The sequence below is a fragment of the Bos indicus genome, chromosome 22, assembly GCF_029378745.1.
Source record: "Bos indicus isolate NIAB-ARS_2022 breed Sahiwal x Tharparkar chromosome 22, NIAB-ARS_B.indTharparkar_mat_pri_1.0, whole genome shotgun sequence".
Lineage (NCBI taxonomy): Eukaryota > Metazoa > Chordata > Mammalia > Artiodactyla > Bovidae > Bos > Bos indicus.
Genome location: NC_091781.1, coordinates 32,266,529 through 32,283,799, shown reverse-complemented (window position 1 = coordinate 32,283,799; position 17,271 = coordinate 32,266,529). Strand labels below are relative to the sequence as shown.

Below are 17,271 nucleotides of genomic sequence, written 5' to 3'. Positions count from 1 at the left end.
TATCTTTTCTGTTTTTCTTGCTACTCTATTTATTGTTTCTTTTGTCTTAAAAGGTATCAAAACTGCCTGGATCGGTCACTTCTTTGAGTCTGGTTTTTTTTTTTCTCATTTTGTACTGGAATATAGGCGATTAACAATATTGTGATAGTTGAACAGTGAAGGGACTCAGCCATATGTATACATGTTTCCGTTCTCCCCCAAACGCTCCTCCCATCCAGGCTGCCAAACAACACTGAACAGAGTCGCAGGTTCTGTACAGTAGGTCCTCGTTGGTATGCGCGTTATCTTGTTCAGCCCACAAAATACCCTTGCGTGATGTGTCCTAGACAGGAAACTGAGGCCCAGGGAGGTTAGGAAATGACCCTTGATCATACAACCAGACAGCCGTCACGTTGGGATTGATTCCAAGCCCGGCAGCGTGTCTCCAGATCTGCCTGACTTCAAAGCCTGCATAAGCACTGCTTTATAGAGATGGTGATGTCTGCCCAGACAACCACTATCAGCTCCCAGGAAGGCTTCTTTAATGCTAATTGAAGGGCTGCTGAGAATGCCCTTCCCACTTTTGGGGCTGTCAGTCTCCCTAAAGAGATCTTTCCCATTCTGGCTTTCCAACCTTTGATCTCCTTATGGCACCGTTTTCTCACGAACTTGAGGAGAGGACGATATAAAGAATGGTTTTCCGGGAAAAGTTCTGTTTGTGCTAGGAGGGAGCAGTGCGGTTAGGAGGTTACAAAGCTAGTCTAATTCATAGGACTTTCCAGCCATGTCACGCCTGCAGCTCAGTTGTGTCTGACTCCTTGCAGCCCACCAGGCTCCTTTCTCCATGGGATTTCCCAGGCAAAAATACTGGAGTGGGTTGTCATTTCCTTCTCCAGGGATCTTTCTGATCCAGGGATTGAACCTGCGGCTTCTACACTGGCAGGTGGATTTTTTTTTTTTTTTTTTTTTTTAACCACTGAGCCACTAGGGAAGCCTAGGACTTTCCAGTGCATTCCTTAAATGCCTTTGCTTTCCTCCTCCACCCTTCGTGCAGAGGTAATTCTTGCCCAGTTGGTTTTTAACTAGCCCTTCAATTAGGCATATCCTCAAGCCACACCCTGATCAGAAAGAAGTGTCTGAATTGCACATCCTGAAAACTCACAAACTGCAGACTGCCCTGGACTGTCCTTTGCGCTGTTATTTTCACCATGCTATTCCGATTTGCATCCCTCCCACTGGCCACTCTCTCTCTTCCCCAGGCTGACTCCTCCTGTTCGCTCCTTCTCTTACTTTTTCATTTCTTTTGGCTTCCACTAAATGAAGGTGCTTGGTGAGCAGTCCCTATTTATTAATATCACGGCAATAGACAGCAGAAGTTTTGGAGTCAGAAGTAGGTATGAATTTTGGGTTTACGACTTACTTTCTGCGTGGTCAAGCCACCAAGGCCACGTAATCTTCTTGAATCTCTTTATATCCTTTTCTTTTCTTCTTTTTTTGGCCGTGCTGTGTGGCTTGCAGCGTGTGATTAGCTCCTGGACTAGTGATTAAACTTGCGCCCTCAGTAGTGAAAGCTCAGAGTCCTGTTAGGGAAACCATTAACTGAAACTGCCCACCCTGGCCAAGGCACCATACTAACCACTTGTATGAGTTAGCTTAAACAGGGGGTCCTGATAAGGAATGCAGAACAAGGTAGCGACAACTAGAATTCGGGAAACCTCATAAGGCAAGAGGAAAGGGTGGTCCCAAAGTCCTACTAACCTCCCAGAACCACTCTCACTGGAATCCATCTTGCTGAGACAGGCATGCACGCACATGCAGATGCACGCACGCATGCGTCACCAGGAAGGACCCCCGAGTCACGGTAATTGGCCAGAGACAACTGAAACTAACCTGGTTACCTTAAAACTGGAGGCTGCAAGCTCCGTGGCAGAGCCGTTCTCGGGGGTCCGCTTACCATGCTGCTCTCTTCCCCGGGCGCCCGCACCCCACCCCCATTAAGTCTCTTGCTTTCTCAGCACGTGTGTCTCCTGGAACAATTCGTTTCCGACTGTCAGACAAGAGCCCACTCTCGGGCCCTGGAAGGGGGTCCCCCTTTCTGCGACATAAGCGCTAGACCACCAGGGAACTCCTTTAAATCCTTTTTCTGGGATAAGACGACTTCTGTCCCACAATTGAAGAAAGGATTAAACGAAGTAATGTGTTGTAACAGTCCATCGTTGCAACAATGGCAAGAACTCAAAAAGGACAGCTTTATTACCTATATTTCTTTAATCCTGGAAAAAATCTGCCTTCCTATTCTTTCACTTTCTAAAACTGGTTAAGTTTCTCCTAGCTTTTGGGGCCATGGCAAACGCCATAATGCCACTCTCCAAGGCCTAGGAGAGCTTCTTTTCCTTTTTGCTTAACTGGATCTTTTCTTACCAATCCCTAAAATCAGGCTTCAGCATCACTGCTAGAAAGGTCTCATGTCCCACAAAATAAGGTATTATTCACATCCCCTTTCTTCTCACCACTCTTGGCCGCCATAGGACTAATGATCATTTTAAGCTACTCCAGCCGATCACTTTTGTTTCTCCCTCATTGCACTCTAAGGCTTCAGGAAGACATTGCATTTTCACATCAAAACTTTTGTACTGTACCGAAGAAAGGCATCATTTCAATTCTGAAAGTTCTTAAGGACTGACATTTGAACCTTTGTTCCTAAGAACAGGCTTTAATAGTTCAAAACAATTCTGGAATCTTTATTGCTTAACATTAAGCTTTTATGAATACAAAGACAGACCTTGGATACTTTCCTCAAATAGAGAAAAAAACATCCAGGAAAGTGAGGCAATTTTTTTCAATCCACCTTGTAAAACATACATCTTTATGAGGTAGATCAATATATACTGACAAAAAGTGAGGCCCAACATGTTTTGATGAAAAAAGTAAGCTGTAAAAGTGTACTTGTTATATGATGCTGTTTTTAAAGAAACTACTATAGGCATAGAAAAAAATCTGAACTGATATACAATAAATTAACAATTGTATCTGGTAATGCTGTTATAGGGCATGATGGTGCTTTTATGTTATATGTTTGCTTCATGTTTGAATTTAAGATTTTTAAGATGAGGGTATGATATTTTGCAATAAAAACATATCAATTTGATATGTTGAAAAATTTACCTCTGTCACTTTTTGGTTATTAATAAATGTATCAATAATGTTTAGGAAGTGCTTTTCAAAAAAAGATGAGAGGAAAATCATAGAGCAGACCCACTGTGTCTTCAATTTCTGTATCTTCTTTTCGTAGTTGAGAGTCGAGTTTTTATTTTTTTCAAGGTATACCTGCAATTCTGAGCGTATCATTTCTTTAACAGGAAAATAAATGATACCTTATTTCAATGTAAAGTACTTGTACAGAAATACTAATCTCCCTATATTTCACTTCCCACGCCCCTTGCCCCATTGCATAGGATTAAAAGATAACAGAGATATATTCCTGAATGTAAAAGACCTGTTTGCCAGTCTGCAAAACTAGAAAGAATGACTTGTTACAAATAAACAACATTCATAAGATTAGGAAGCCTAAAAATTTGCAATGGTTATCCTCCATGAGGCAATAAACTACTGTATTTCACCCATTCTAAGACACAGTACTATTTTATATCTCACTAAGAAAGAAAAAAAAATTGCTAATTCAACTATAACATGTTAGTAGTCAAAAGATGCACCCTGATTTTTGACGATGTAAGTATGAAAAAATGGCCATCTTGGAACCCATAAAATATAGTAATAATATCACTAAAAATCTGCAATCTTCACCAGCCTGATTACTTGAAGTAGAGCAATTTCAATTGCTTTGTGTGAGCCCTGAACATAAATGGAAAGATACATAAACATTTTCAGTAGCACACCTTCAATTTATTGACCTATGTAAAAAAAATAATAGGTCTAAAAAAGTCAGAACAGTAAAAGAATACGCAAAAGGGTATTTCTGTTTCTAGAAGGCTATACAAATATGGAAAAAGGAATAAGTTATTTGTTTGCATGTCTTTTTGTTTTCCAAATATCCCCCCCAAAACTTCATTTTTAATGATACAAATGACTAAGGACCAGTTTAACAAATCACCTTTATGTATATATTACATGCTTTGGAATATAGATAGAAAATGTCCCCAAAAAGTTGTTCAGAAACTTCTCTATTCACAATATGAACAAGAAACTTGTATAAAAGAGGGGGAAGGAGCACCTTCTGTGGAATTCTGAAGCAGAGTAAAGATGACAAAAAAGATCCATCTAGAATATGGAAATATTTGCTTAAAAAAAAAAAACAAAAAACGAAAACTCCAAAACATCCTACAATAAACCATAGCAAATTAGTTCTTCCAAGGAAAGTATGAGGTAGTTTTAGCCTCATAATTAAATCTACTGCAGCTTGGAGGGTTTCGTTTTTGTTTTTAATGAGTAATCTTGCTTTTGTCACTTGGTGACTTAGAACTACCTGGGGAATCCAGACAATATGCTTATTTTTCAAATGTTCACAATTTTAAGGCACATAATTCATAGAAAATGATGTGGGTTTTGTGTCTTTGTTTTTGTTGTTGCTGTTTTCCTTTATATTGTGTTAGGTTCTTTCGGTATCACCTTAAAATACTTTTCCAAACTCTTGGTTATAAAAAGTTTCCATAGCAAGTCTGCCATTGCAATGACAGCCATGTTGGAGAGTTACCAGCCTGAAGAATATAGCTCATGCCATTGGCATAGAAAGGAAAAAAGGAACTCAATGATATTGTACCTTAGAAAATTTCCAGGCAGAGTTTGTCAGTTACTCAGTGGGCTGCTTCATTTTCCCCAATCTGCTACCATAGTTATATTACAGGATAATACAGCCGTAAGTCTTTCCAGAACCCATTTTGTGGTGCTTATGAAAACCATCATTCTTGATAACAGCCTAAAAACATTTATACTCATTCAGAACTTCATGAAAATCCAGCTTCTCTTCAAGTAATTTTCCAATACTGGCAGAATTGTTCATGTCTGGGTAGACACAGTATGTAATTCTTCGTCAGCTCACAAATTCAAACTTTCCGATGGTGAGCAGTGACTAAACAGCTTGCAGCTTCCCTTCTCTCAGCATCCTGAATTGTGCTCTGAAGTTTCCCCTGTCCTCCTTTCCTTTGGGAGACCCTGCATGCACTTTTCACAGTTTTGAGGTCTGCCTTCAACCACTTTTGTTCCCTTAAAAGTGCTTGCTCTTGGTAAAGGCCAAGTCCTCGGCAAGGTTCACACGTGGCCTTGCCCTTGCTCTGTTAGGTGAGCATCTGGACTTGGACAGGCGGGATGTCATTCAAGGGCTTTGTGCGGCTTAGTGTGTGATTCCCTTCTGGGGCCAATGGAGTCCTCCTTTCCACCTCAGATGCCTTCAGGTTTCTAAATCCTACGGCCTCCCAGGAAGACGAACACATTTTGCAAGGCACACGAGTGTGAGAACGCAGTGCTCGGTCAAGGGGCCCACCCACAGTTCAGACTAATGTTCCAGGCTTGGAGTCCTCGTGCCAGAAGAGCCTCTGCTCACTACTCCCCAGGCTGTCTTCCAGCCGGCTTCCATCTGTACCGTCCAGTTGACCGGTCTCTGTGTACGGTCTATGAAAGGAAACCAGAAAAGTTACACCTTGGGGTTATTTTTGTTCCCAGAGTACAAAGGTTACTACACTCAAAGAAATTAGTAGAAAACACAGTTAAGAAAACAGTTCAAAACTCCAAAATAAGGCAAGGGATGACTGTGCGCTTTTTTCAATGTCATACCAGAACATGGTCTAACAGGCCCATGCAAGGAGTATATATTTCTCTTGAGAGACAGACTTTTAAAAAAATATACATTTATTTATTCGTCTGGCAGCATCGGGTCTTAGGTGCGTCATGCAGGATCCTTCACTGTGGGCATGGACTCTCCAGTTGTGGCATACAGGCTCTAGAGCGTGCGGGCTTCTGTATTTGTGGTAGGTGGGTTTAGCTGCTTCATGGTATGTGGGATCTTAACCCACATCCACTGCATTGCAGAGTGGATTCTTAACCACTGGACAGCCAGGAAACTCCCAAGAGACAGACTTGTCTAACTTTCATTTACCATGGATGAGTACCAAGATTAAGTTACATGTTAACTTGGGGGGGTTCTGTACAGAAGAAATACACATTAACCCCCTGTCTAGTAAAAAGATTATGGTCATAGTTTTATTGCCCAGTAGGATATTAACTGCTTTTGTGTCAACTGCAGGAATCTTATCTCGGTACTCTCTCTTTTGGTGTGTGGAATTCAGTCTTTTGAATTCTCTGGGAATAGCTTTACCATTCTGTTAGTTCTCTCATGAAGGAGTTAAATAAATCTTTCACATATGCTCATTTTCTGTTTGTGTGAGAGTAGTATTTTCGATTTTTGAAGTGTTTTTGACAGTCACCCTTTAAGCATTCTTCAAATTAAGAGACATATACTAGATGTTTTTCTTGGAAACAAAGGAATATATTTAAAGGGAGGCAAGGGTACCTTGGGACATTTTACATCCCTAGGGTGTATGGGTCAGGTGTAAATTAAAACAGCATCACATAAGATCACGGGCCCATTTGGAAGGTATTAAATACATCCAAATGAGGGCATCCTGTTATACACACTGTTCCAATAAGCAAAACCTCATTCCTGTAACAGGAGGTTAGAATAGGTTAGATAGTTAGTAGTTTTCTTTTTATTTTAAATCTCAGTGTCCTTTAGTACAGGTGAATAGAAAGTCCTTTGGAAAAGCGCTTTGGAAAGAAACACTATGCAAAGCCAGGTATTTAGTGGGTTTTTCTTTTTTTTTTTTTGGTAATACAAAAACAAAGGCAGATATCTGTAACTTCACACATCAGTCAGAACAGGCAAAGCTCCTGCTATGCAAGAAGCAACACACGGACTGGAGGCACTGTACTTACTACAGCTGGCTACACTTAAAAGAGAATTTATAACTGATCTCATTTCTGGAGACACAACCATTCTCCGGGACAGAAGCCCTTGGTTTTGCCTAGTAATAGAGTTTGATAAGGAAGGGGATAGGAAATGGAAAACAGGAAGTGAAAGAAAAAAAATCATTTTAAAACAGTTTGGAGTAGCAGAGCCAAGAATTTGACACATACTAGTAGCATAAGAGACTTCAACATTTCTAACTTTGGAAAGTTTATGCTGCTGACAGTTGTACTACATCATATAAGGAAAAAAATTATTGGTATCAATTTGCAGCTTTCTATCACATTATTAAGCTCTGGACACTCAGGAAATACATAATACATGCTTCATTTTAAAAAACAAACTCATCTATGACTCAATATTTCAAATCTTTAAGGGCAGATCTAAAGCTTTTATCTTTATCTTGAAACCCAACTTTTCTGTTATTTAAAAATTATATTGTCATAAAAAGCATGTGATTTTAGAGCAAATTTCTAAAGCTTTATGGAGGATTGTTATCATACTTGGCTTATTAATAGGTCGAGTTATATTGATCAGACTGTTTCATAATAAAAATAAAATCCTAAACCAACAAATGGGTAGAAATAAGCATTTCCATAACTCTCTGTGATAGGAGGGTAAGTTGGCAAATCTTTCTAGAAAGCAGGGGTTTAAAAAATATGTTTTTCAATTTGATCCATTAAACCAACTTTCTGGAATATATCCTAAGGAAATAATCTGGAATTGAGACAAATATTCGGCTCAAAGATTCTCAAAGGCATTACTTACAATTAAAAAAAAAGAAAGGAAATTTAGAAGTCATTTAAAATCAAACTATGGGGAATTGTGAAATAAATACTTAAAGTATTTACTGAGTGGAATACCATATTGGTCACATAAAACAATGCTTAAAGAGATTTTTTTTTAAAGGAATATACATGTTGAGATATTAAGTAAAAAATTGGGGTGTAGAATTTCATGTATAATGAAGGATATAAAATTGTATATATGAGACCATGTTAAAAATGAGTACAGAAAAATGGGGGACATGTGCCAGAAATGTTACTAGCTAATATCTCTAGATGGTGGAATTATGGGTAGATTATGTCCTACTTATTTATTCCTTTATTATTTTCCTAGTTTCTACAATGAGCTCATATTCTGTGTACATGCACACACACACTAGGGATCTTTAAATAGTTTCTAATTTCCTGTATATCATGCCCCTTCTGACACCAGACGCTGTTATCAGGCCCTCTTGGGCTGGCTGAAGTAGGTGGATGAACTTTGTAAAAATAGATACTCTCTTAAAATGTTTAACACTTCTTGAGTCCAATAAAAGTGGTGTTTAGGATATTAGAACCGTCTTATGCCCTGAATGGTTTGTTTTATATAGTTTCTAATTCAGTTAACAAAAAGTGAAAGTATGCAAAGAGGAAAATTACTTGTAAATGTATTATACAAAGTGATTAGAACTGAATTGAAAAAATTCAGCTCAAATTTTGGGCCAAAGTCTTCCTGCTCCTCATGCATTTACAAGCATTATTTACAGAACTCCAAGCTATCTGATGTCCTCTGAAGTATATTTTCATTAAAATTCTATTTTGAGCACACCCTTTGTTGAGTTGAGACAATTGGCCTGATATTTTAAGCCAAGAAAAACTTTAGCTAAATATGGAGAAGAAAAACAAGTCTTTTGGGGTTAAATATCTCCAATTTGCTTATAACACTGAGTGCTTTAATAAGAAAGTAACCTCAAACTCACCAGTATTCACCTTTAAAAGTTACAGTCTATGGAAGCCTCCTATGCCTGAAGTAATCTGACTTAAAGAAAGCAAAATTAAACTTTTCTTAAAACAAAACTAGAAAGTGCTTTACTTCTTCTTAGCACCAGGGGTACAGATTCTATTCTGTGAGAAAGTGATTGAGAAAAACAAAAGCTTCAATTTTAATTCCTCCCATGTATGCAAAGAACTGAAAAACATAATCCAGAGTTTGCAACCTTTTTTAAAAATCACATTTTAACAAACTCCCCTTGTCTATTCCCTCTAAATGTTTACAAAGGAGACACTCGGGACAGCTGGCTGCGTCTGCTGCTGCTTAATGAACACAGGGGCAGACACAAAAAGGCAGCAAATGTTCGAAATCTAGCCCACCAACTGTCTAGGAGGAATGAACAGCGTTTTCTGGCATAGAGAGATTTTTCCCTGCCAGGTTCCAAGAGAGTCTTAAACGGGTGTATCAATAATACAGTTTCAAGTACAGCAATTAAAAAGAACCCTTCAGACACAGAACTTAAAGTACAGAATTCTAAGAGGGTCAAATTTGAATGAGCGGGATTAAATATTAACAAACTTCTTCTTAAAGGGCTAGGTATTTTTAGCTTTGTTGGCCATAAGATCTCTGCTGCAACTACTCCCTTCTGCCCTTCTAAGTACAGAAACAGCCATAGGCAACAAGTGAATGAATGAGCATGTCTAGTTTTCCAATAAAACTTTACTTATAAACATAGGTGGCAACTGATTTTAGACTACAGTCTGCCAACCCTTGAGCTAGATTACTTAGCGTTCATAAAATAAAACTGGATTCCTGAATTCTTTAAATCAGGAAAAGGGTAATAAAATTTTTGAGCACTGCTCTCTTACCTGCCTGGAGAGGGTAAAGGATTATAGATGTTGCTATAGCAGCTGGTGTAGGAAGAATGTGCCGGGATCTCGTATTCGGATAGCCCTAAGGTTATCTGGGTCCTCCAGTTCCCAGAAGCATTTGTGGAAGACACTAGAAATAAAAATGAAAAGAGACAAAATTAGTGGGACTATTCAAAGTGAGAACTGTTTGGGTCATTCATATGCATGTTATAATCAGCTGCGTGCGAAGTCAATCTTAAAAACCAGTGTTTGGAATCAAGAGAGTTGCTATTCCAATTTGGTCACTTACTGGCCACGTGACCTTGGGCAAACAGTTTGTCCTCTTTAAGCCTCAGTTTCTTCATCTGTAAAGTGGGGACAATATAAATATATTCTGTACAGGACAGTATCAGGATTAAAAAAGCTAGTTAGTGCAAATATTTAGCACTGTGCCTAGCAATAAATGGTAGCTATTATTATTATAAATGTGAGTAAAGTTAATTGAAAGATACACTATAAAAAAAAACCAAAAGACAAGCCAGAAAAAACAGTTTTCATATACTAAAAGTATTTTCCCAGTCTCCCAGTAAGGCTATGGTGGCTGGATAGCCTGATAGGCTTCAATTGTAAAGGTAAGACGACAAGTCTTACCTTGTCAATTCTGTACATTGTCAATTCAATACAAGTCAATTCTATACGTTGACTTCTTGAAACTTGTGGGTTCTTCACCCAAAGGTGGTATCGACCACCAGTAGGATCAAGGCACGTTTTTGCCTTTTAAAAAATGTTTGGGATTGAGGTATGGGGAAGGTAAATAGTATAGGAAAGATTTCAGGAAGAAGAGATTTAGTTCTTCTGAGGGACTAATCTAGAACAAGACAAAGATCTAAATAAAAAGGAATGAAATAATGCTATTTACAGCAACATGGATGCAACCAGAGATTATCATACTAAGTGAAATTATAAAGACAAATATCATATGATATCACTTATATGTGGAATCTAAAAAAATAATACAAATGAACTTACTTATAAAATAAACAGACTCACAGACAGAGAAGACAAACTTATGGTTACCAAGGGTGAATGGTGGGCGTGAGGGATAAAATAGGAATCTGGGAATAACATATATATACTACTGTGTGTAAAACAGAAAAACAACAAAGATTTATTATATATATATAGCACAGGGAACTATTCAATATTAGATAATAACCTATATAGGCAAAGCATCTGAATATATATACACATATCAGAGATCAGATCAGATCAGATCAGTCGCTCAGTCGTGTCGGACTCTTCGCTACCCCATGAATCGCAGCACGCCAGGCCTCCTAAGCATAAATACACATATGCATATATAACTAAATAACATTGCTAAATGCCTAAAACTAACACAACACTGTAAATCGACTACACTTCAATTAAAAATTTTTTCTTTAAAAATGGTAAAAAACAAGATAAAAAAATAAAGCAATGGCATAATACGGGAGCAAAACCCAGTGAATGCCCCATTGCTGGGCATTTGCTGTCCTGTCTCAATACCTTGGCCACCTGATGCAAACAGCAGACTCATTGGAAAAGACCCTGATGCTAGGTAAGATTTAAGGCAGAAGGAGAGGAGGGCGATAGACTATGAGAAGGTTAGATGGTATCACCAATTCAATGGACATGAACTTGGGCAAACTCCAGAATATCGTGAGGCACAGGGAAGCATGCAGTCCATGGGTTTGCAAAGAGCTGGACACAACTTGGCGACTGAACAACAGCTCTAAAATGAGCCCTGCTCCATGCCTCTGTGCACAATGCCATGCACGTCACCCAAGACTCAAAAGCCCCACCCTGCTCCTGGAGCCTTCCAGCTCTCCTCTGATTCCTGTTCCTGGTGGCCAACCTCCTCCTCTCTTTTATAACCACAAAGCACATGTGGTAAGTGTGAGACTAACACACTTCAAAACTCATCCGTAGTCCTGGATGCCACAAGGATTTGACTCAGGATGTAAAAGTCCCACTTCCAGGAAGGTTTCATAACTCTAAGTCAGGCGGTGAGGCGTGGTGGTTGGGATATCAGAGCAGTAATAGAATTCCTATGGGCAGGGTCATTTAAGCACTCTAAGCCAGAAGTGCCTCATCTGTAAGATTAGGGTAATAATAATAATAAGCATAGCAACAGCACTCATCACACAGAATTGTTGCATACACTTAGTGGCAGAGTACACATAAAGTGCTGAGCAGGCCGGGTGGCACAGTGTTAAGTCGCCAATAAATGGTGGCTGTCCTGACTACTAAAACTGAGTCAACTCGGAGAGCCTTTAGGTGGCTAGAAGGGATTACAAAACCCCTGACTGATTCGGCCAATTCATCAGAAACTTCTCTTTCCATGAGAATGATGCGTGCTTGTTGAAACATACTTCCGCAGCTATAAAATGTAGACAGGAATGAGGAAAATATCAAAAGGCAATTCTGAGAGCACTGACTCCATCCCCCTAATTCCTTAAAAACGTGATGCCTTTTGGTCCATGGGGCCAAAATTGAGCTGCATATCAGCAAGGCTCACACCAGGAAGTATTATCTCCATTCTCACCTTTGCCCCAGTCCTGAGCCAAAGGCCAGGAATGTTGAAATTTCTGAGTTACACCTGCTTCTCCCTGGCCTCGATGGTTGAAGAGATGATGGGGTAGATTTACCCCAGCCCTGTGCCCTGATGACCATCCACATGCGTCTCAGCCCTCATTCTTTAGTTTCTGCAAGTTTCTCATGTCACACCCTGAACCTGAAGGGCAAGAAAGGCCTTCTCTACATCAGAGCCACAAATAAGAAGTAAGTACAGGAGGCTTTTCATGTTAGATGTGGTAATAAGCAGGAAAGTCCAAAGTCTCGCACAAGTAGCAGAACACTAGAACCCAAACAGAAATCTCCATGGAAATGCCTCTTGTCAACATTAGGAAACTTTTAAAGGAACAGTTTTCACTGATGACCACACAGTGATTCAAGAATCCCTGAGCTATGTCTCACTAAGGTGTCATGCTTGAGAGGGGGGCAAGATGCACGACCTCAGTTTTTTTCACACAGTTCCTGTTTCTTAGAGCTTTAACATTGCTTAACACTCATACATTCCTCTGGTTGCTAACTAAACCGTGAACTCATCCAGGCCAGGAAATGGCTCTAAACCGGCTCCTCAGCATCTTGGACATGCCTGCTCGTTTGCTGAAGAAGTGAAATGCTCAACAGCCTCTCCTTTTAGGCCCCCATTTCTTTCCTTAAAGTACCTAGCACAGCTGGAGGTTTGCAGGTAAGTCTCCAGCAGTAACAGTGGAGGTAGGGACCAAAGTCAACGCATGGAGAGAATGCCTTTAATCAAAATGATCTTTGAAAGTCCCTTAGATCAGCCATAAAGTGGAGTATATATGATTACTGAATTGAGTCAAGACCTGCACAATACTTAGAACAGTGCCAGGAACAGTGCTTAGTAAATGCCAGCTCCAGTGAGGTTTAGAAGTCTCATGCATGGACCAGAGAATTCAGAATGAACTGCCTTTTAGGTGACCCAGTCCCTCATGGTGATCAAGAAAGGATGTATAATCCTGATGGTTTTCTGCTTACCTAAAGGGTTTATGCTATTCTTTTAATATACCAAATCTCTATGCCATAAATATATTTATTGAAGGAAAGTTAATTTACAATGTTGTGTTAGTTTCAGGGGTACAGCCCAGAAATTTAGTGCACACATACACACACACACACATCAGGCTTCCCTGGTGGCTCAGACAGTAAAAAATGCAGGAGACCCGGCTTCAGTCCCTGGGTTGGGCAGATCCCCTGGAGAAGGGAATGGCAACCCACTCCAGGATTCTTGCCTGGAGCATTCCATAGAGTAGCCTGGGAAGCTAGTCCATGGGGTGGCAAAGTCAGACATGATTGAGTGACCAACACTTTCACTTTTCATATAGATTTATTAGTGTTATTATTTCTTTCTCAGAATATTTTCCCTTATAGGTTATTAATTAAATATGGAGCAGTGTTCCCTCTGCTATCCAGTAGGCCCTTGTTAGTTATCTATTTTATATACAGCAGCATGTATTTGATAATCCCAATGCCCAGAACACTTTAGAGAGATGTGCCTGTTAGTGGAAGACCCAGAAAAGATAAAAATACACGAAAGCCCCCAACCCAGGGAAGGTTTGTTAGACTTGAATCTGCCTCTCCACCCAACGGCTACCGCTTGTCTGACCTTGGGTCCTGCTCTCATGCACCCTTGAGGAGGGTGGTTTGGGGTGGGGGTGGGGCCGGAACAGGGGCACATGAGGAAGATGCAATCTGGGTACCATTCTTACCTGAGGAGTAGGAAGATGCACGGCTGCTCGGAGAACAGGGGACCTGCAGCCCGGCAAAGCCCAGGCTTCTCTGCGAGCCCCTGTCTGAGTCAAAGCTAGTCTGTGCGCTGTGGGCCTGCTCCTTCTGCCCAGAGGCCCGCTGGTACCAGCCTCGCAGGTGCTCTGCCACTAAGGCTTTGTGGATGTTTTTGGTGATGTGCTCTGACTTGGCGGCAGCCTTCCGCGGCAGCCGGAGTGTGGCGTACGGATTATGGGGCACCCGGTCGACCTCGTCCTCGTGAAAGGACCTGCTGCAGTCCCTTGGGCGGTCGTATCCGTAGTGGGCGGACGACCGGTAGGAAGGATTCACACTGTACTGTCCCTCCGTGTCGTTCTCGTAGACGTAGCCGCCGGCGTAATAGAGGTCACACTCCGCGTAGGGCGTGTACCCGGCAATGTAGCAGCTGGAAGAAGGCTGCTCCTGACTCTTGGGGTGGACGCCATTCCTCAGACTATCCTTGTGTGCTAGGTTGGGCATGCTTCCCGAATTGGAAGTCGAGGCGTTCTGTTTCTTGGACCTTCTGCGACCCCGGGAGCGAGTGTCCAGCGTCTGGGTGGTGTAATAGGGGCCGGCCACGGGCGTGGTGCAGTAATACTCCGTGCTCGACTGGCTGGTGTAGGAAGATCCGTCATCCAGGACTTCAGTGCTGCTGCTTCTTTGGGATTTGGAGAGGGAGAAAAATGGCTTTTCGTGGTCCATCTCCGAGAGCAGGTGAGACTGAGACTCGAGGCTTCCACTCCGCTGGCGGCAGTGCTGAGATGAAGGCTCAGGTCTGAAAGAAGAAAGAGAGGCAAGCTTGCTGAGGACAAAGAAGGAAAGGAGGACTGACATAAGGGAAAAGGACATCATGTCGAATGAGTTGATAGCTCTTGATCTGCAATAGGACTTTTTTAGGTTTCCAAAGCTGACCGACAACAGAATTCACTGGGTTCACATGGTCAAAATGAGAAAAGAAACAGGTTCTGTCAATTGGGCAGTCCATATTCCTCTTTGAAAATAGAGAGGCTAAACCGATGATGGACAACCTGCATCAAGGCCTAAGAAAAACCCACATGTCTTTGGAGGGTCCTTTTTCCCAACAGGATAGCAGGGTACATAGACTAGGGTGATGGCAGCATTCATGGGGTTCAGTTCAGTTGAGTCGCTCAGTCGTGTCCAACTCTACGACCCTGTGAACAGCAGCACACCAGGCCTCCCTGTCCATCACCAACTCCCGGAGTTCACTCAAAACCAGGTCCATCGAGTGGATGATGGGGGTTGGGGGGGCCAAAGCCTGGCCAGGCTACTGGAGATCTCTGGGTTAACTCATGGCTCCATCACTTCCCAGCTGTATGAACATGGACAAGATATTTAACTAATCTCCCTCTCTTTAATATAAAACGAGGACAAAAACAGTACCTAATATCTCCAATCAGACTTCTTGTGGGGACTAAATAATATAGGACATATAAAACAGCACAGCCTTCAAGTAAACACTTCAAAATGTCACTGTTGTCGTTATCTTTGTCCACACCACTGAATAACAGAGAGTAATGTCTGGTTGGAAGAATTAAGGCACAAAACATCCAGTATCTACCCAAGCAAGATATATTTTCAAGAACATTTTCTTGGCTGATATATTTGAACTGCTAAGTGCATAGAAAATGTAGAGCCATAAAGTCCTCTTGCAGAAAGTGATTAAAAACACAGCAAAGTGAAACAAAATCTTAGAGCAAAAGTCAGTGGAGACAAAGCCGCTAGAATGAAGCTCTCTTACTCCAAATGGCTGCTACTGTAGGCATTCCGGGTGAGAACCGGGGTGGTGGGCATGCTCCGTCCTCCCTGGGGCCGCCTCTCCAGAGTTTTGTAAGGACTGCTGTGTGTGGACAGCATTTCTCTGTGATGGGAAGAAAGAAATCAGAAAATGATGAGCCTCCCAACATTTCTGGCAAATTTGTAATAAGCTGCTTAGAAACTTACTGAAGGGGAGAGATAAATTAGGATTTTGGTAATAACAGATATACATCACTATATATAAAACAGATAATCAACAAGGACCTACTGTATAGCACAGGGAACTCTACTCAATATTCTGCAATAACCTACATGGGAAAAGAATCTGAAAAAGAATAGATACATGTGTGAAAAGTGAAAAAGTGTTAAGTCACCACTCATGTCTCACTCTCTGCAGCCCCATGAACTGTAGCTCGCCAGGCTTCTCTGTCCATGGGATTTCCCAGGCAAGAAAACTGGAGTGGGTTGCCATTTCCTTATTCAGGGGATCTTCCGACCCAGGGATTGGATCCATGTCTCTGGTGTCTCCTGCACTGCAGGCAGATTCTTTACCATCTGAGCCACCAGGGAAACCCCAGATATATGTATGTGTATAACTAAATCACTTTATTGTATACTTATTGTATACTTATATATTGAAACTAATACAACATTGTTAATCAACTATACTCCAACATAAAATAAAATAGATACCCAACAAGGACCTACTATATAGCACAAGGAACTATACTCAATATTTTGTAAGAACCTATAAGGGGGAAGAATCTAAAATATATATATATGAATAACTGCTAATAATTGTATATATAATTATAATATGTATAACTGAATCACTGTGCTATATGCCTGAAACAAACACAATAGTGTAAATCAACTATACTCCAGTTAAAAAACAAAAAAAGAAAGAAACAGGAAGCGGAAGGAATGGGAACATAAAGAGATAATTGGGAAAACTGTCTTTGTGGTTTAGTATCCAGGTGCATCTTAGATGAGTCTTAGGGGAAGCACAAGTGATCTGACTCTGAGTCATAAATATGAAGGAAAAAAACGAAAAGACTTTTGAAAAAGAGTGTACTCAATAAAATAGATTGAAAGCAAGGAGAGCAGGGGTAGCAAGTCCTTTTTCTGTAAAAAGTCTCATAGGAAGTATTTTTGGCTTTGCAGGCTATCCCAATGATTCAGCTCTGCCCCTGAAGTAAAACAGCAGTGTAGACAATATGTATGTGACTGGAGGTGGTTGTGTGCCAATCAGATTTGACTGTGGATACTGAAATTCAACTTTCATATAATTTTTATGTTACAAGATTGTCACAAAAAATATTAGTTTTTTATTTTCCTTCCAATTATTCAAAATTCTAAAAACCATGCTTAGCTCATGGGAGATACAAAAATAGGTCACAGGCTGAATTTGGCCAGTAGACAGTCATTCACAGCATTCTTAAATTGCTTTGTCCACTTCCCAGCACAGTGAGAACAGAATTTGAAATTATTTTAATTAAAAACAACTTCGATTACACTTCACTTACTACAAAAGCATGGCAAAAAAGTTAAAAAAAAATTACT

At 40.6% G+C, this 17,271-nt stretch overlaps 1 protein-coding gene across 6 annotated transcripts in view; it reads right to left on the bottom strand.

Moving 5' to 3' along the window:
• Window positions 1-3,858: 3,858 nt before the first annotated feature.
• FRMD4B (FERM domain containing 4B) overlaps window positions 3,859-17,271 on the bottom strand; it is a 359,361-nt gene continuing 345,948 nt past the window's right edge. For all 6 annotated transcript variants that reach the window (XM_019984894.2, XM_070776331.1, XM_019984892.2 and 3 more), the window contains 4 exons: window positions 15,692-15,811; window positions 13,896-14,707; window positions 9,580-9,712; window positions 3,859-5,604 (listed from right to left, as the gene is read on the bottom strand). In XM_019984894.2, the coding sequence (XP_019840453.2) occupies window positions 5,484-5,604; window positions 9,580-9,712; window positions 13,896-14,707; window positions 15,692-15,811 (1,186 nt within the window). In that variant the 3' untranslated portion in view covers window positions 3,859-5,483. The remainder of the gene's footprint in view (window positions 5,605-9,579; window positions 9,713-13,895; window positions 14,708-15,691; window positions 15,812-17,271) is intronic.